Source organism: Mugil cephalus, chromosome 18 (assembly GCF_022458985.1).
Source record: "Mugil cephalus isolate CIBA_MC_2020 chromosome 18, CIBA_Mcephalus_1.1, whole genome shotgun sequence".
Classification (NCBI taxonomy): Eukaryota; Metazoa; Chordata; class Actinopteri; order Mugiliformes; family Mugilidae; genus Mugil; species Mugil cephalus.
The window spans coordinates 3,651,508-3,666,734 of record NC_061787.1 but is presented as its reverse complement, the minus strand read 5'-3'; the positions used below and the strand labels follow the sequence as shown (position 1 = coordinate 3,666,734).

The 15,227-nt window shown below is 40.0% G+C and overlaps 1 protein-coding gene across 1 annotated transcript in view; it reads left to right on the top strand.

Moving 5' to 3' along the window:
• The window catches only part of LOC124995449, a 756,577-nt gene that overhangs the window by 20,206 nt on the left and 721,144 nt on the right, over nt 1-15,227 (top strand). Inside the window, exons 10-17 of the mRNA XM_047567814.1 lie at nt 1,723-1,896; nt 3,156-3,278; nt 4,838-4,957; nt 6,516-6,635; nt 8,194-8,313; nt 9,873-9,992; nt 12,264-12,383; nt 13,881-13,939. Coding sequence (XP_047423770.1) covers nt 1,723-1,896; nt 3,156-3,278; nt 4,838-4,957; nt 6,516-6,635; nt 8,194-8,313; nt 9,873-9,992; nt 12,264-12,383; nt 13,881-13,939 — 956 coding nt within the window. The remainder of the gene's footprint in view (nt 1-1,722; nt 1,897-3,155; nt 3,279-4,837; nt 4,958-6,515; nt 6,636-8,193; nt 8,314-9,872; nt 9,993-12,263; nt 12,384-13,880; nt 13,940-15,227) is intronic.

Sequence of the window (15,227 nt, the reverse complement as noted above, 5' to 3'; positions counted from 1 at the left end):
CAGTGCTTGTAGCAGAAACTGGAGAAAATGTCCACTGTTAGTTGTTAAAGTCAATGAAGCTTAAAGGCTGTTAGGACACAGTGATGTTGAGTTGCACATTTAAACCCTGAACACATCTTGTTAGATCCCGGAACAGGTATGACGGCTTCTCCGTTTCCTGTAGGGTTATGGCTTCACGTCTGCGGAGTATTACTCCAACCGAACTCAGTGATAGCACTACTCAAGCTGTAGGCGGGGTAACTCGCCTGGCCTCTAACCACCCTTAGTCCTGACGTTTGCCCCGCTTACTCACGTCCCCCGGAATCCGCCAGTCAGGGAGGCTTCCCGCAGCTGGGTCCGAAGTTGAGTCCCGTCAGTTGTGGTGGCTTACCCCTAATGGATCTGTGCACTTGGTACGTGCCAGGTTATAATTTAAAGGCTAGGCTGGAAGCCCTAGGGACATAAAAATAGTTTTAAGTGGAATCGACTAGTGTGACCAGTAAGATCTAGGTGTCGGAGCTACCATTAAGTTTGCCTTTAGTTTTACTGTCTTGAGTACCAGCAAAAAGGGAGAAATAATCGTCAGCAAAGACTTCTGACCTTTAGAGCCAAATTTTATTTGCAGGTTCAGCATAAGCGGTTTGCAACAGCTCAATTAATCAATCAAAAATCAGACATTGGGTAACATAAGATATGAATATTTAAAAATCAATTGTACTCTCAATCATGTAATACCTAATCAGAAATATCTCTCTTAGATTCTGCTCCAAAAATCACTTCATCAAAAAGAATTACTTCTGAACCAAGCAGGTGAAGTAGGGGTAATGTAAAAATGTCCAAAACTGTCCAAAAATCCTTTTTAAATTAGAACAGGCGTAGAGTGAGCCGCACGGCCGATGCGACCCCACCCAAACCTAGTTCCTCTTACTGCCGCGGAGTGGGTTGGTAAAATAGGGAGGTCCCGATGGAGATGATTCTGTCCTTTGATAAATCTCTTAAATCCTTCACAAATCTATTCCGATTAGGTCTCCTCGACTCCGTACAAAGTCCAAGAAGTAGAAATCGCAAGTGTGAAAGATAATCCAACTTCGTCTGCTAGGCAGGGGGAATCCAGACCAAACTCTAAAAGCCAAAATAGCACTGTGAGGGAGTTGGCTCAGTCCGCATGCAGCACAGTCTGCGTCCATGGTGAAGTTCCCGTAATATACTTTTGCATTACATCTTTTATACTCTTTAAATCGAGACCCATCCTATTTTCCACACATCATCATGACTAACCATCCCCCCACTACTTTCATCCAATAAGAGTGTTACATTCATGACTTATTAATTAATACTTAGACATTAGTTCACTTTCTGTACTTTTCCACTAACTATGTGTTTGGACATGTCTTGACTTGCTCTTAGGCCATAAGGTTTCAGTTCCCCTTTTTTACCCCCACTGCTGGCCATCTGTATCCTGTTTTTTTTATTCTGCTCCTGATTTCGCAATCATTTAGTTACATTGCTTCAACTATTATTCATCTTACATTCTGTGTATATTAATCACTTTACTGAAAATCAACATGTTTAATCAGAATCATTCTTAAATCATAGTAGTATCTCTTCATATTCTATTAATTCAAGTTCCGATCATACACGTAGTACCGTGCTCTTAAGCTGTTGGTCGGCTGAGATCTCAACTCACTTGACAATCTGATTGAATTATTCATGATTGAATCTACAACTTTTACTCTTTTTCAGTTTGAAGAGCTGCAGTTTGTCAGAGATCAGCTGTTATTATCTGGTCTCAGCTCTGAAGTCCAACCCCTCCCATCTGAAACATCTGGATCTGAGTAACAACAACCTGAAGGATTCAGATGTGAAGCATCTTCTTCATCTTGTGAAGAGTCCAGACTATAAACTGGAGACTCTGAGGTCAGTCTCCATGTTTTCTTTGTGTACTCAGATGAATATGATGGTAAAGTTGTGGTGACATCAGGCTGATATTCTACTGATCCACACTGAGGATCTTCATGGTAAAGTCTGGTTTCTTCTTCTGTGGTTTAGTCCATTGACTGTGGCAGAGTCATGCTGAGCTTCATAGAAGAAGAAAAATCCTCCACTGGATGATTTACTCTGAAACTCTGACACTCTTGATTGATTGAATTAAACAGGACAGGAATAATAAGGTGCATTTACATTAATAACATGGAGTTATTTGATACTCGCACCAATGAACACAGCGTTGAGTTCAACTGACATAGAGAAACTGGAGTGGAGGAGCAAAGATGAATATTTGCTGAGAATAACCAAGAAATGGCTGAAGAAGGAGACACCTAATGTAGAGGAATGGACTGACATTGTGCATAGCATCTTTGTGATGGAAAGAACTACTTTTACTTTAAAAACACAAAGGTTTGTTTATACAAAATCAATAAAAATAAAATGCCAAAAAAAAGTGAATTATTACCTTAATCTGACTTCAACTGGATAATTTAAGTGCATGTGAACATGTTACTCCGACTTAAATCAGAGATCTCCTTATCAGATTAAGACACCCAGATAATGAGATTGGATTAGTTTTTCTCTGCCATGTATACGCTTAATCAGACTACAACAGAATAACGCGTGTGCACATGTGTCCACAACCGCTGCGCAGGCGTTTGACCACAAACAAAAACATCCAAGAAAGTCAGTCACAGAAGAAGAAGAAGGTAAACAGAGCCGGTAGAAGAACCACCTGAGGGATAGCGCCATCTTATCTGCACCAGAAGTAGCGCGCACATTACATACGAGATTAAAAAAAGCTGAACTACTATTCATGTGGTTGTTGTTGTTGTTGTAAATGATTTAAAGTTGTTTAAATGAAATTAACCCTTATGCCCTCCTCTAATTTTGACCCCTCTGGACACCTTCGTCCCAAAAATGTACACACATAAAGAAACTGCCATAAAATCCTCACACTTCAGTATTTTTTGTTACACGACGGCCTTTCAGACTGTATCATTGTAGAAGCTCCAGCTCATAAACCGAGCAAAGTTTTGGTCTACTCCCATAAAGATCGATCTCTGAAGTAGATCAGACAATTTTGTTTGTTGTTTGTTTTTTTTTTCAATTAAACAAGTCAAATGTGTCTCCAATCAACATGAAGTACTGGAACTGAAGTTGTTGTAAACTCACTGTTTGTCTCTCAGACTGAAAGAAGACCAGAAGATGGAGGAAGAGGAGGACAGAGTCAGCTGTGTGTCTCTGAAGAGTGACAAGTCCATAATTGATCCTCCATACTTCAGTAAAGAACCTGGACTTTCAGACACAAAGTAAGAGAACTACTACTAACTTGTTCATGACTCATTTTAATCACTTCTGTCAGTTCCAGTTCATTTTCTATCCCCAGTGGTTGATTGGGTTTAAGTGAAATATATTTGTTATTCCAGCTGTTCACTAAAGTTCATTCAAGTTACAGTTATAAAATGAAGGTGGTCTCAAAGACTGAAGACTCTCAGCTTTATTTTGAGAGTATTGTATTGTATGTTTACAGATATCAATATAATGTATATACTAGGGGTGGGACGGTTCACAAAATCCACGGTTCGGTTCGGTTCACGGTTTTGTGGTCACGGTTTTCGGTTTGGTTCGGTATACGTTGATTGTTGGGAAATTCAATCATGTCTTGTATATTCAGGTTAAAACTAAAAGGATGAGGCAGTCTGACATCTGATACATCATTGTTACACTCGGAGGTTAAATGTAGGTGAGATTCTGGCACTGCAAGACAGGAGACATTGCTAGTTCCAACATGTGTTTGATTTATTTGGCAAACAAAGTTATCTTTAACAAAGAAGCATAGGCTCCATCAGCACTAGACATTAGGTCCCTTTGTCTGAAATGAACTCAAAAACAATGTTGATATGTTTCAGTCCCCTGATAATCAGTACTTCATTGTGACTGGTATCTGTCTATCTACTATCTGCTGCTTCCCTCCTTCTTCTTGTTTACTACGGGGTTTACTACTAAAGGCGCAGTACCGCCACCTGCTGCTCTGGAGCGTACACGCTTCGCCTATGAGAAAAAGCATTATGTTCAAAAAAGGAGAAGCTCGTGCTCATGAATCGGATGCAACACACGTGAACCGAACCAAGACAGTCGAACCGAACGGTTCCGACGTTTTTTTATAAACCGTTCCATCCCTGGTACATACACTCATCGACCACTTTATTAGGTACACCTTGCTAGTAAAAAGTTGGACCCCCTTTTGTCTTCGAAACTTCCTTAATTCTTGGTGTCATACTTTCAACAAGGTGTTGGAAATGTTCCTCAGAGATTTTGGTCCATGTTGACGTGTGAGACTGTAGTCTCAGTTTCCTGTTCTTAGCTGACAGGAGTGGCATATGTACAAATAGTTACATATTTTTTATAGCAGCTTGAAATTGTATTCAAACTGGAGTAAATGTGTAAATTTGTTGGAGTTATTTTAATACACAATCTTGTATCCACAAACTCCTGGGTTTCTTTCACACTATGTCTTTTGTGTCATTGTCCGTCTGGACTGTGAAGCACCATCCAATCATCTTTCTTCATTTGTCTGAATATCTCTACACTTCAAACTTCATCCAGTGCAACTGTCACATCATCAATAAACACAAGTGACTCTGAGCCACTGGAACTCATTGCTGCTCATGATCTCACTGTGTTCTTCAGATGATGTTGTATTCTTCAGATCAGGAGTCGTTCCAAGTCTTCTCCAGACTTTTATCTTCCTGTTGTTCTGGTTCAGGTTGATCTGAAGATATTTATATTATTTTATATGTATATGGAGCAGTAGAGCAACTTAAACCTTTATCAGTGATTGATGAGAATAAAACATTTGTTTCTGCAGAGGTCGGTACCACAGACAGAGAGCAGAGTCTACAGTATCCAGCTGTGTGTCTCTGAAGAGTGACAAGTCCATAATTGATCCTCCATACTTCAGTAAAGAACCTGGACTTTCAGACACAAAGTAAGAGAACTACTACTAACTTGTTCATGACTCATTTCAATCACTTTTGTCAGTTCCAGTTCATTTTCTGTCCCCAGTGGTTGATTGAGTTTAAGTGAGATATATTTGTTATTCCAGCTGTTCACCAAAGTTTATTCACGTTACAGTTATAAAATGAAGGTGGTCTCAAAGACTGAAGACTCTCAGCTTTATTTTGAGAGTATTGTATTGTATGTTTACAGATATTAATATAATGTATATACTAGGGGTGGGACGGTTCACAAAATCCACGGTTCGGTTCGGTTCACGGTTTTGTGGTCACGGTTTTCGGTTTGGTTCGGTATACGTTGATTGTTGGGAAATTCAATCATGTCTTGTATATTCAGGTTAAAACTAAAAGGATGAGGCAGTCTGACATCTGATACATCATTGTTACACTCTGAGGTTAAATGTAGGTGAGATTCTGGCACTGCAAGACAGGACACATTGCTAGTTCCAACATGTGTTTGGTTTATTTGGCAAACAAAGTTATCTTTAACAAAGAAGCATAGGCTCCATCAGCACTAGACATTAGGTCCCTTTGTCTGAAATGAACTCAAAAACAATGTTGATATGTTTCAGTTCCCTGATAATCAGTACTTCATGGTGACTGGTATCTGTCTATCTACTATCTGCTGCTTCCCTCCTTCTTCTTGTTTACTACGGGGTTTACTACTAAAGGCGCAGTACCGCCACCTGCTGCTCGGCGCGTACATGCTTCGCCTATGAGAAAAAGCATTATGTTCAAAAAAGGAGAAGCTCGTGCTCATGAATCGGATGCAACACACGTGAACCGAACCAAGACAGTCGAACCGAACGGTTCCGACGTTTTTTTATAAACCGTTCCATCCCTGGTACATACACTCATCGACCACTTTATTAGGTACACCTTGCTAGTAAAAAGTTGGACCCCCTTTTGTCTTCGAAACTTCCTTAATTCTTGGTGTCATACTTTCAACAAGGTGTTGGAAATGTTCCTCAGAGATTTTGGTCCATGTTGACGTGTGAGACTGTAGTCTCAGTTTCCTGTTCTTAGCTGACAGGAGTGGCATATGTACAAATAGTTACATATTTTTTATAGCAGCTTGAAATTGTATTCAAACTGGAGTAAATGTGTAAATTTGTTGGAGTTATTTTAATACACAATCTTGTATCCACAAACTCCTGGGTTTCTTTCACACTATGTCTTTTGTGTCATTGTCCGTCTGGACTGTGAAGCACCATCCAATCATCTTTCTTCATTTGTCTGAATATCTCTACACTTCAAACTTCATCCAGTGCAACTGTCACATCATCAATAAACACAAGTGACTCTGAGCCACTGGAACTCATTGCTGCTCATGATCTCACTGTGTTCTTCAGATGATGTTGTATTCTTCAGATCAGGAGTCGTTCCAAGTCTTCTCCAGACTTTTATCTTCCTGTTGTTCTGGTTCAGGTTGATCTGAAGATATTTATATTATTTTATATGTATATGGAGCAGTAGAGCAACTTAAACCTTTATCAGTGATTGATGAGAATAAAACATTTGTTTCTGCAGAGGTCGGTACCACAGACAGAGAGCAGAGTCTACAGTATCCAGCTGTGTGTCTCTGCAGAGTGACAAGTCCATAATTGATCCTCCATACTTCAGTAAAGAACCTGGACTTTCAGACACAAAGTAAGAGAACTACTACTAACTTGTTCATGACTCATTTCAATCACTTTTGTCAGTTCCAGTTCATTTTCTGTCCCCAGTGGTTGATTGAGTTTAAGTGAGATATATTTGTTATTCCAGCTGTTCACCAAAGTTTATTCACGTTACAGTTATAAAATGAAGGTGGTCTCAAAGACTGAAGACTCTCAGCTTTATTTTGAGAGTATTGTATTGTATGTTTACAGATATTAATATAATGTATATACTAGGGGTGGGACGGTTCACAAAATCCACGGTTCGGTTCGGTTCACGGTTTTGTGGTCACGGTTTTCGGTTTGGTTCGGTATACGTTGATTGTTGGGAAATTCAATCATGTCTTGTATATTCAGGTTAAAACTAAAAGGATGAGGCAGTCTGACATCTGATACATCATTGTTACACTCTGAGGTTAAATGTAGGTGAGATTCTGGCACTGCAAGACAGGACACATTGCTAGTTCCAACATGTGTTTGGTTTATTTGGCAAACAAAGTTATCTTTAACAAAGAAGCATAGGCTCCATCAGCACTAGACATTAGGTCCCTTTGTCTGAAATGAACTCAAAAACAATGTTGATATGTTTCAGTTCCCTGATAATCAGTACTTCATGGTGACTGGTATCTGTCTATCTACTATCTGCTGCTTCCCTCCTTCTTCTTGTTTACTACGGGGTTTACTACTAAAGGCGCAGTACCGCCACCTGCTGCTCTGGCGCGTACATGCTTCGCCTATGAGAAAAAGCATTATGTTCAAAAAAGGAGAAGCTCGTGCTCATGAATCGGATGCAACACACGTGAACCGAACCAAGACAGTCGAACCGAACGGTTCCGACGTTTTTTTATAAACCGTTCCATCCCTGGTACATACACTCATCGACCACTTTATTAGGTACACCTTGCTAGTAAAAAGTTGGACCCCCTTTTGTCTTCGAAACTTCCTTAATTCTTGGTGTCATACTTTCAACAAGGTGTTGGAAATGTTCCTCAGAGATTTTGGTCCATGTTGACGTGTGAGACTGTAGTCTCAGTTTCCTGTTCTTAGCTGACAGGAGTGGCATATGTACAAATAGTTACATATTTTTTATAGCAGCTTGAAATTGTATTCAAACTGGAGTAAATGTGTAAATTTGTTGGAGTTATTTTAATACACAATCTTGTATCCACAAACTCCTGGGTTTCTTTCACACTATGTCTTTTGTGTCATTGTCCGTCTGGACTGTGAAGCACCATCCAATCATCTTTCTTCATTTGTCTGAATATCTCTACACTTCAAACTTCATCCAGTGCAACTGTCACATCATCAAAAACACAAGTGACTCTGAGCCACTGGAACTCATTGCTGCTCATGATCTCACTGTGTTCTTCAGATGATGTTGTATTCTTCAGATCAGGAGTCGTTCCAAGTCTTCTCCAGACTTTTATCTTCCTGTTGTTCTGGTTCAGGTTGATCTGACGATATTTATATTATTTTATATGTATATGGAGCAGTAGAGCAACTTAAACCTTTATCAGTGATTGATGAGAATAAAACATTTGTTTCTGCAGAGGTCGGTACCACAGACAGAGAGCAGAGTCTACAGTATCCAGCTGTGTGTCTCTGCAGAGTGACAAGTCCATAATTGATCCTCCATACTTCAGTAAAGAACCTGGACTTTCAGACACAAAGTAAGAGAACTACTACTAACTTGTTCATGACTCATTTCAATCACTTTTGTCAGTTCCAGTTCATTTTCTGTCCCCAGTGGTTGATTGAGTTTAAGTGAGATATATTTGTTATTCCAGCTGTTCACCAAAGTTTATTCACGTTACAGTTATAAAATGAAGGTGGTCTCAAAGACTGAAGACTCTCAGCTTTATTTTGAGAGTATTGTATTGTATGTTTACAGATATTAATATAATGTATATACTAGGGGTGGGACGGTTCACAAAATCCACGGTTCGGTTCGGTTCACGGTTTTGTGGTCACGGTTTTCGGTTTGGTTCGGTATACGTTGATTGTTGGGAAATTCAATCATGTCTTGTATATTCAGGTTAAAACTAAAAGGATGAGGCAGTCTGACATCTGATACATCATTGTTACACTCTGAGGTTAAATGTAGGTGAGATTCTGGCACTGCAAGACAGGACACATTGCTAGTTCCAACATGTGTTTGGTTTATTTGGCAAACAAAGTTATCTTTAACAAAGAAGCATAGGCTCCATCAGCACTAGACATTAGGTCCCTTTGTCTGAAATGAACTCAAAAACAATGTTGATATGTTTCAGTTCCCTGATAATCAGTACTTCATGGTGACTGGTATCTGTCTATCTACTATCTGCTGCTTCCCTCCTTCTTCTTGTTTACTACGGGGTTTACTACTAAAGGCGCAGTACCGCCACCTGCTGCTCTGGCGCGTACATGCTTCGCCTATGAGAAAAAGCATTATGTTCAAAAAAGGAGAAGCTCGTGCTCATGAATCGGATGCAACACACGTGAACCGAACCAAGACAGTCGAACCGAACGGTTCCGACGTTTTTTTATAAACCGTTCCATCCCTGGTACATACACTCATCGACCACTTTATTAGGTACACCTTGCTAGTAAAAAGTTGGACCCCCTTTTGTCTTCGAAACTTCCTTAATTCTTGGTGTCATACTTTCAACAAGGTGTTGGAAATGTTCCTCAGAGATTTTGGTCCATGTTGACATGTGAGACTGTAGTCTCAGTTTCCTGTTCTTAGCTGACAGGAGTGGCATATGTACAAATAGTTACATATTTTTTATAGCAGCTTGAAATTGTATTCAAACTGGAGTAAATGTGTAAATTTGTTGGAGTTATTTTAATACACAATCTTGTATCCACAAACTCCTGGGTTTCTTTCACACTATGTCTTTTGTGTCATTGTCCGTCTGGACTGTGAAGCACCATCCAATCATCTTTCTTCATTTGTCTGAATATCTCTACACTTCAAACTTCATCCAGTGCAACTGTCACATCATCAATAAACACAAGTGACTCTGAGCCACTGGAACTCATTACTGCTCATGATCTCACTGTGTTCTTCAGATGATGTTGTATTCTTCAGATCAGGAGTCGTTCCAAGTCTTCTCCAGACTTTTATCTTCCTGTTGTTCTGGTTCAGGTTGATCTGAAGATATTTATATTATTTTATATGTATATGGAGCAGTAGAGCAACTTAAACCTTTATCAGTGATTGATGAGAATAAAACATTTGTTTCTGCAGAGGTCGGTACCACAGACAGAGAGCAGAGTCTACAGTATCCAGCTGTGTGTCTCTGAAGAGTGACAAGTCCATAATTGATCCTCCATACTTCAGTAAAGAACCTGGACTTTCAGACACAAAGTAAGAGAACTACTACTAACTTGTTCATGACTCATTTTAATCACTTCTGTCAGTTCCAGTTCATTTTCTATCCCCAGTGGTTGATTGAGTTTAAGTGAAATATATTTGTTATTCCAGCTGTTCACCAAAGTTTATTCATGTTACAGTTATAAAATGAAGGTGGTCTCAAAGACTGAAGACTCTCAGCTTTATTTTGAGAGTATTGTATTGTATGTTTACAGATATTAATATAATGTATATACTAGGGGTGGGACGGTTCACAAAATCCATGGTTCGGTTCGGTTCACGGTTTTGTGGTCATAGGTTTTCGGTTTGGTTCGGTATACGTTGATTGTTGGGAAATTCAATCATGTCTTGTATATTCAGGTTAAAACTGAAAGAATGAGGCAGTCTGACATCTGATACATCATTGTTACAGTCTAAGTTTAAATGTAGGTGAGATTCTGGCACTGCAAAACAGGAGACATTGCTAGTTCCAACATGTGTTTGGTTTATTTGGCAAACAAAGTTATCTTTAACAAAGAAGCATAGGCTCCATCAGCACTAGACATTAGGTCCCTTTGTCTGAAATGAACTCAAAAACCAATGTTGATGTGTTTCAGTTCCCTGATAATCAGTACTTCATGGTGACTGGTATCTGTCTATCTACAATCTGCTGCTTCCCTCCTTCTTCTTGTTTACTACGGGGCAGTTGGCTTAAAGGCGCAGTACCGCCACCTGCTGCTCTGGAGCGTACACGCTTCACCTATGAGAAAAAGCATGATAAAAAAAAGAGCAGCTCGTGCTTATGAACCGGATGCAACACACGCGAACCGAACCAAGACAGTCGAACCAAACGGTTCCGATGGTTTTCGTGAACTGTTCCATCCCTGGTATATACACTCATCGACCACTTTATTAGGTACACCTTGCTAGTGAAAGGTTGGACCCCCTTTTGCCTTCAAAACTGCCTTAATTCTTGGTGTCATACTTTCAACAAGGTGTTGGAAACATTCCTCAGAGATTTTGGTCCATGTTGACATGTGAGACTGTAGTCTCAGTTTCCTGTTCTTAGCTGACAGGAGTGGCATATGTACAAATAGTTACATATTTTTTTTATTGCAGCTTGAAATTGTATTCAAACTGGAGTAAATGTGTAAATTTGTTGGAGTTATTTTAATACACAATCTTGTGTCCACAAACTCCTGGGTTTCTTTCACACTGTGTCTTGTGTCTCATTGTCCGTCTGGACTGTGAAGCACCATCCAATCATCTTTCTTCATTTGTCTGAATATCTCTACACTTCAAACTTCATCCAGTGCAACTGTCACATCATCAATAAACACAAGTGACTCTGAGCCACTGGAACTCATTCCTGCTCATGATCTCACTGTGTTCTTCAGATGATGTTGTATTCTTCAGATCAGGAGTCGTTCCAAGTCTTCTTTATACTTTTATCTTCCTGTTGTTCTGGTTCAGGTTGATCTGACGATATTTATCTTATCTTATTTTATATGTACCGTATTTTCCGCACTATAAGGCGCACCTAAAAACCTCCAATTTTCTCAAAAGCTGACAGTGCGCCTTATAATCCGGTGCGCCTTATATATGGACCAATACTGAGCCACAACAGGTCTCGCAACTACGGTAAGCAGCCGCCGACTTCATTTTCCCCCGTAGAAGAAGAAGCGCGCGGTGCATGCTGGGATATATGACTGCGCGAGGCGTGCCGTTTCATTTCCATTTGTGTGTTTATGTAAAGACCCCAAAATGGCGACTATTAAGAGACATGCTTACGACGCAGAGTTTAAACTCAAGGCGATCAGTCACGCAGTAGAACACGGGAATAGAGCAGCAGCGAGAGAATTTAACATTAACGAATCAATGGTGCGGAAGTGGAGGAAGCAACAAGATGACCTGCGCCAAGTAAAGAAGACTAAACAGAGTCTCCGAGGGAACAAAGCGAGATGGCCACAGTCATTCATCTCTTCACCGCGATGATGCCAAAGAGCTTTTTCTCCTGCCATAAATAACACCGCTCCGCTGCCCTTCCTCTCGTAACCGATAAACTACCGTATTTTCCGCACTATAAGGCGCACCTAAAAACCTCCAATTTTCTCAAAATCTGACAGTGCGCCTTATATTACGGTGCGCCTTATATATGAACAAAGTTTTAAAATAGGCCATTCATTGAAGGTGCGCCTTATAGTGCGGAAAATACGGTATATGGAGCAGTAGAGCTACTTAAACCTTTATCAGTGATTGATGAGAATAAAACATTTGTTTCTGCAGAGGTCGGTACCACACACAGAGAGCAGAGTCTACAGTATCCAGCTGTCTGTCCATGAAGAGTGACAGGTCCAGAATTGATCCTCCACAATTCAGTGGAGAACCTGGACCTTCAGACACAAAGTAAGAGAACTACTACTAACTTGTTCATGACTCATTTTAATCACTTTTGTCAGTTCCAGTTTATTTTCTGTCCCCAGTGGTTGATTGAGTTTAAGTGAAATATATTTGTTATTCCAGTTGTTCACTAAAGTTTATTCACGTTACAGTTATAAAATGAAGGTGGTCTCAAAGACTGAAGACTCTCAGCTTTATTTTGAGAGTATTGTATTGTATGTTTACAGATATCAATATAATGTATATACTAAGGGTGGGACGGTTCACAAAATCCAGGGTTCGGTTTGGTTCACGGTTTTGTGGTCATAGGTTTTCGGTTTGGTTCGGTATACGTTGATTGTTGGGAAATTCAATCATGTCTTGTATATTCAGGTTAAAACTGAAAGAATGAGGCAGTCTGACATCTGATACATCATTGTTACAGTCTGAGGTTAAATGTAGGTGAAATTCTGTCACTGCAAGACAGGAGACATTGCTCGTTCCAACATGTGTTTGGTTTATTTGGCAAACAAAGTTATCTTTAACAAAGAAGCATAGGCTCCATCAGCACTAGACATTAGGTCCCTTTATCTGAAATGAACTCAAAAACAATGTTGATATCTTTCAGTTCCCTGATAATCAGTTCTTAATGGAAAACTCTTTTTTTCCACTTCAACTTAAAGTGCAGTGTTTGAAATACAATCAAAGAAATAAGGCTGGATTTCTGATCAAACTTAAAGTGTCATCGTTTTATCTAAAATAACAAAAGAAATAATCCAGATTATCAAGTCATCAATATAAAATGTAGCATAAACTACAGATCTACGCAGGTAAACTGACATGTTGGTTGTGTTGCCGTTAGCATAAACAACACGTGTTGTACAATGCTTGCACACTGTCGCACTTTTGTCAACAACTTTCTTACCACCGTCATCGTAGGTCACTCTAAATGTAAAGTGATCCCACACTGCAGACCTATAAAGTGCTGCTGGAGCATCAATAGTCAGATATATTTGTCCTAATGTTGAAGTGCATACAGATTTCCAGCTGGGTACTAGTGGATGGATTGAACTGCAGTTTTCTTATCCTCCCATAGTCAGTGTGTAGCAACCAGCCAGTATAGTTAGAATGTGATCTTTATCTGATCAGTCCTCCCTTTCAGTCCAGTTCATTGTCAGTAACACTTCTTAGATTCTTCTAAGCTCAGTTCAGACTGAACTAACTCAAGCTGAAACAGTGAAGGACAGAATCATCTCTCTTTGATGAAAGGCTTTTACTGTGAAGTCTCTGCAGGAAGTGTTGAGTTTGTATTAACAACAAACAGCAGGTCTATCACTCAGTGTTTAATACGACAGACAGATATGAAAAACTGTTCTTTGGTGTCGATGAAAGCAGAAGAGTTGAAATTTAAAAGAAGTCATTTCAAACCTTTCCTGTTCTCTGTGAGCGTCTGAGCATCTGGACAGTGATGTCAAATGTTGACAATCAGAAAATTATTTTAATAATGAGGAAATGTGTTGACAGAGAGAGGAAGAGGAGTCATGTTTCTGTGGAGGAGCAGTGTGGAAACAGACCCAGAACAAGTAAGACTCTACATCTCTACATCTACATCACTCTTCCTATAGTTTTATTTATTCTCTTTTTTGTTTCTCTGCACTTCACATACCAGCCTTATTTTACTCATAACTGATTTCTGTTCATTTCTGCTGATATAAATGAATCTATACCTTTTGTGATTAACCTCTTTTATTGTGAAACAGCTAAAGGAAATGTTGGCAGTGCAATTAAAAATAAGAGATAAACATAGTGTTCGTCATTTATTAGTGGATCAGTCTTAAATATTACAGAGAGAAACCAGAGGATCTGTTGGATGAAGAGCTGCAAATGAGCTGCTGTCAATCAAACAGTGACACGCCCCCTCAGAAGCTGATAGAACAAAGAGCATTTCTAATGTTTCCTCTAAAATTTAGATATTGTGAGAAGAAAAAACTGTTTACATTTAAAGTAAAATTTCTGTTGTTTGTGGCTTTAAACAGGGATGACTGTTTTCTTTCTGTCTCTGGTTTCTTCTTCTTTCCAGCTGATGTTGGTCTGCAGAAGGTTTTAGATGAACATAAGATCAGTCTGAGGAGGAGATGTGAACGTGTGACTGAAGGAATTGATGTAAGAGGAACAGGAACCCTCCTCAACAGGATCTACACTGAGCTCTACATCACAGAGGGACAGAGTGAAGAGGTTAATACCCAACATGAGGTGAAGCAGCTTGAGACAGCTTCCAAGATGAAGGCCCTCCATGACACTCCAATCAGGTGCCACGACATCTTTAAAGCCTTACCTGACCAACAGAAACACATCAGACTGGTTCTGACCAACGGCGTCGCTGGTGTTGGAAAAACCTTCTCAGTGCAGAAGTTCACTCTGGACTGGGCAGAGGGTTTGGAAAACCAAGATGTCAGTGTGGTGATTGTGCTTTCGTTCAGGGAGCTGAACTTGATCAAAGATGAGCAGTACAGTCTTCTCAGGCTGCTCCATGTTTTCCATCCAACATTACAGAAGGTCACAGCAGAGCAGCTGGCTGTCTGTAAACTTTTGTTCATCTTTGACGGCCTGGATGAAAGCAGACTTTCACTGGACTTCAACAACAGTGAGGTTGTGTCTGATGTCACACAGAAGGCATCAGTCAACGTGCTGCTGACAAACCTCATCAAGGGGAACCTGCTTCCCTCGGCTCTGGTCTGGATCACTTCCAGACCTGCAGCAGCCAATCAGATCCCTCCGACATGTGTTGACAGGGTAACAGAAGTACGAGGCTTCACTGACGCCCAGAAGGAGGAGTATTTCAGGAGGAGGTTCAGTGATGAAGAGCTGTCC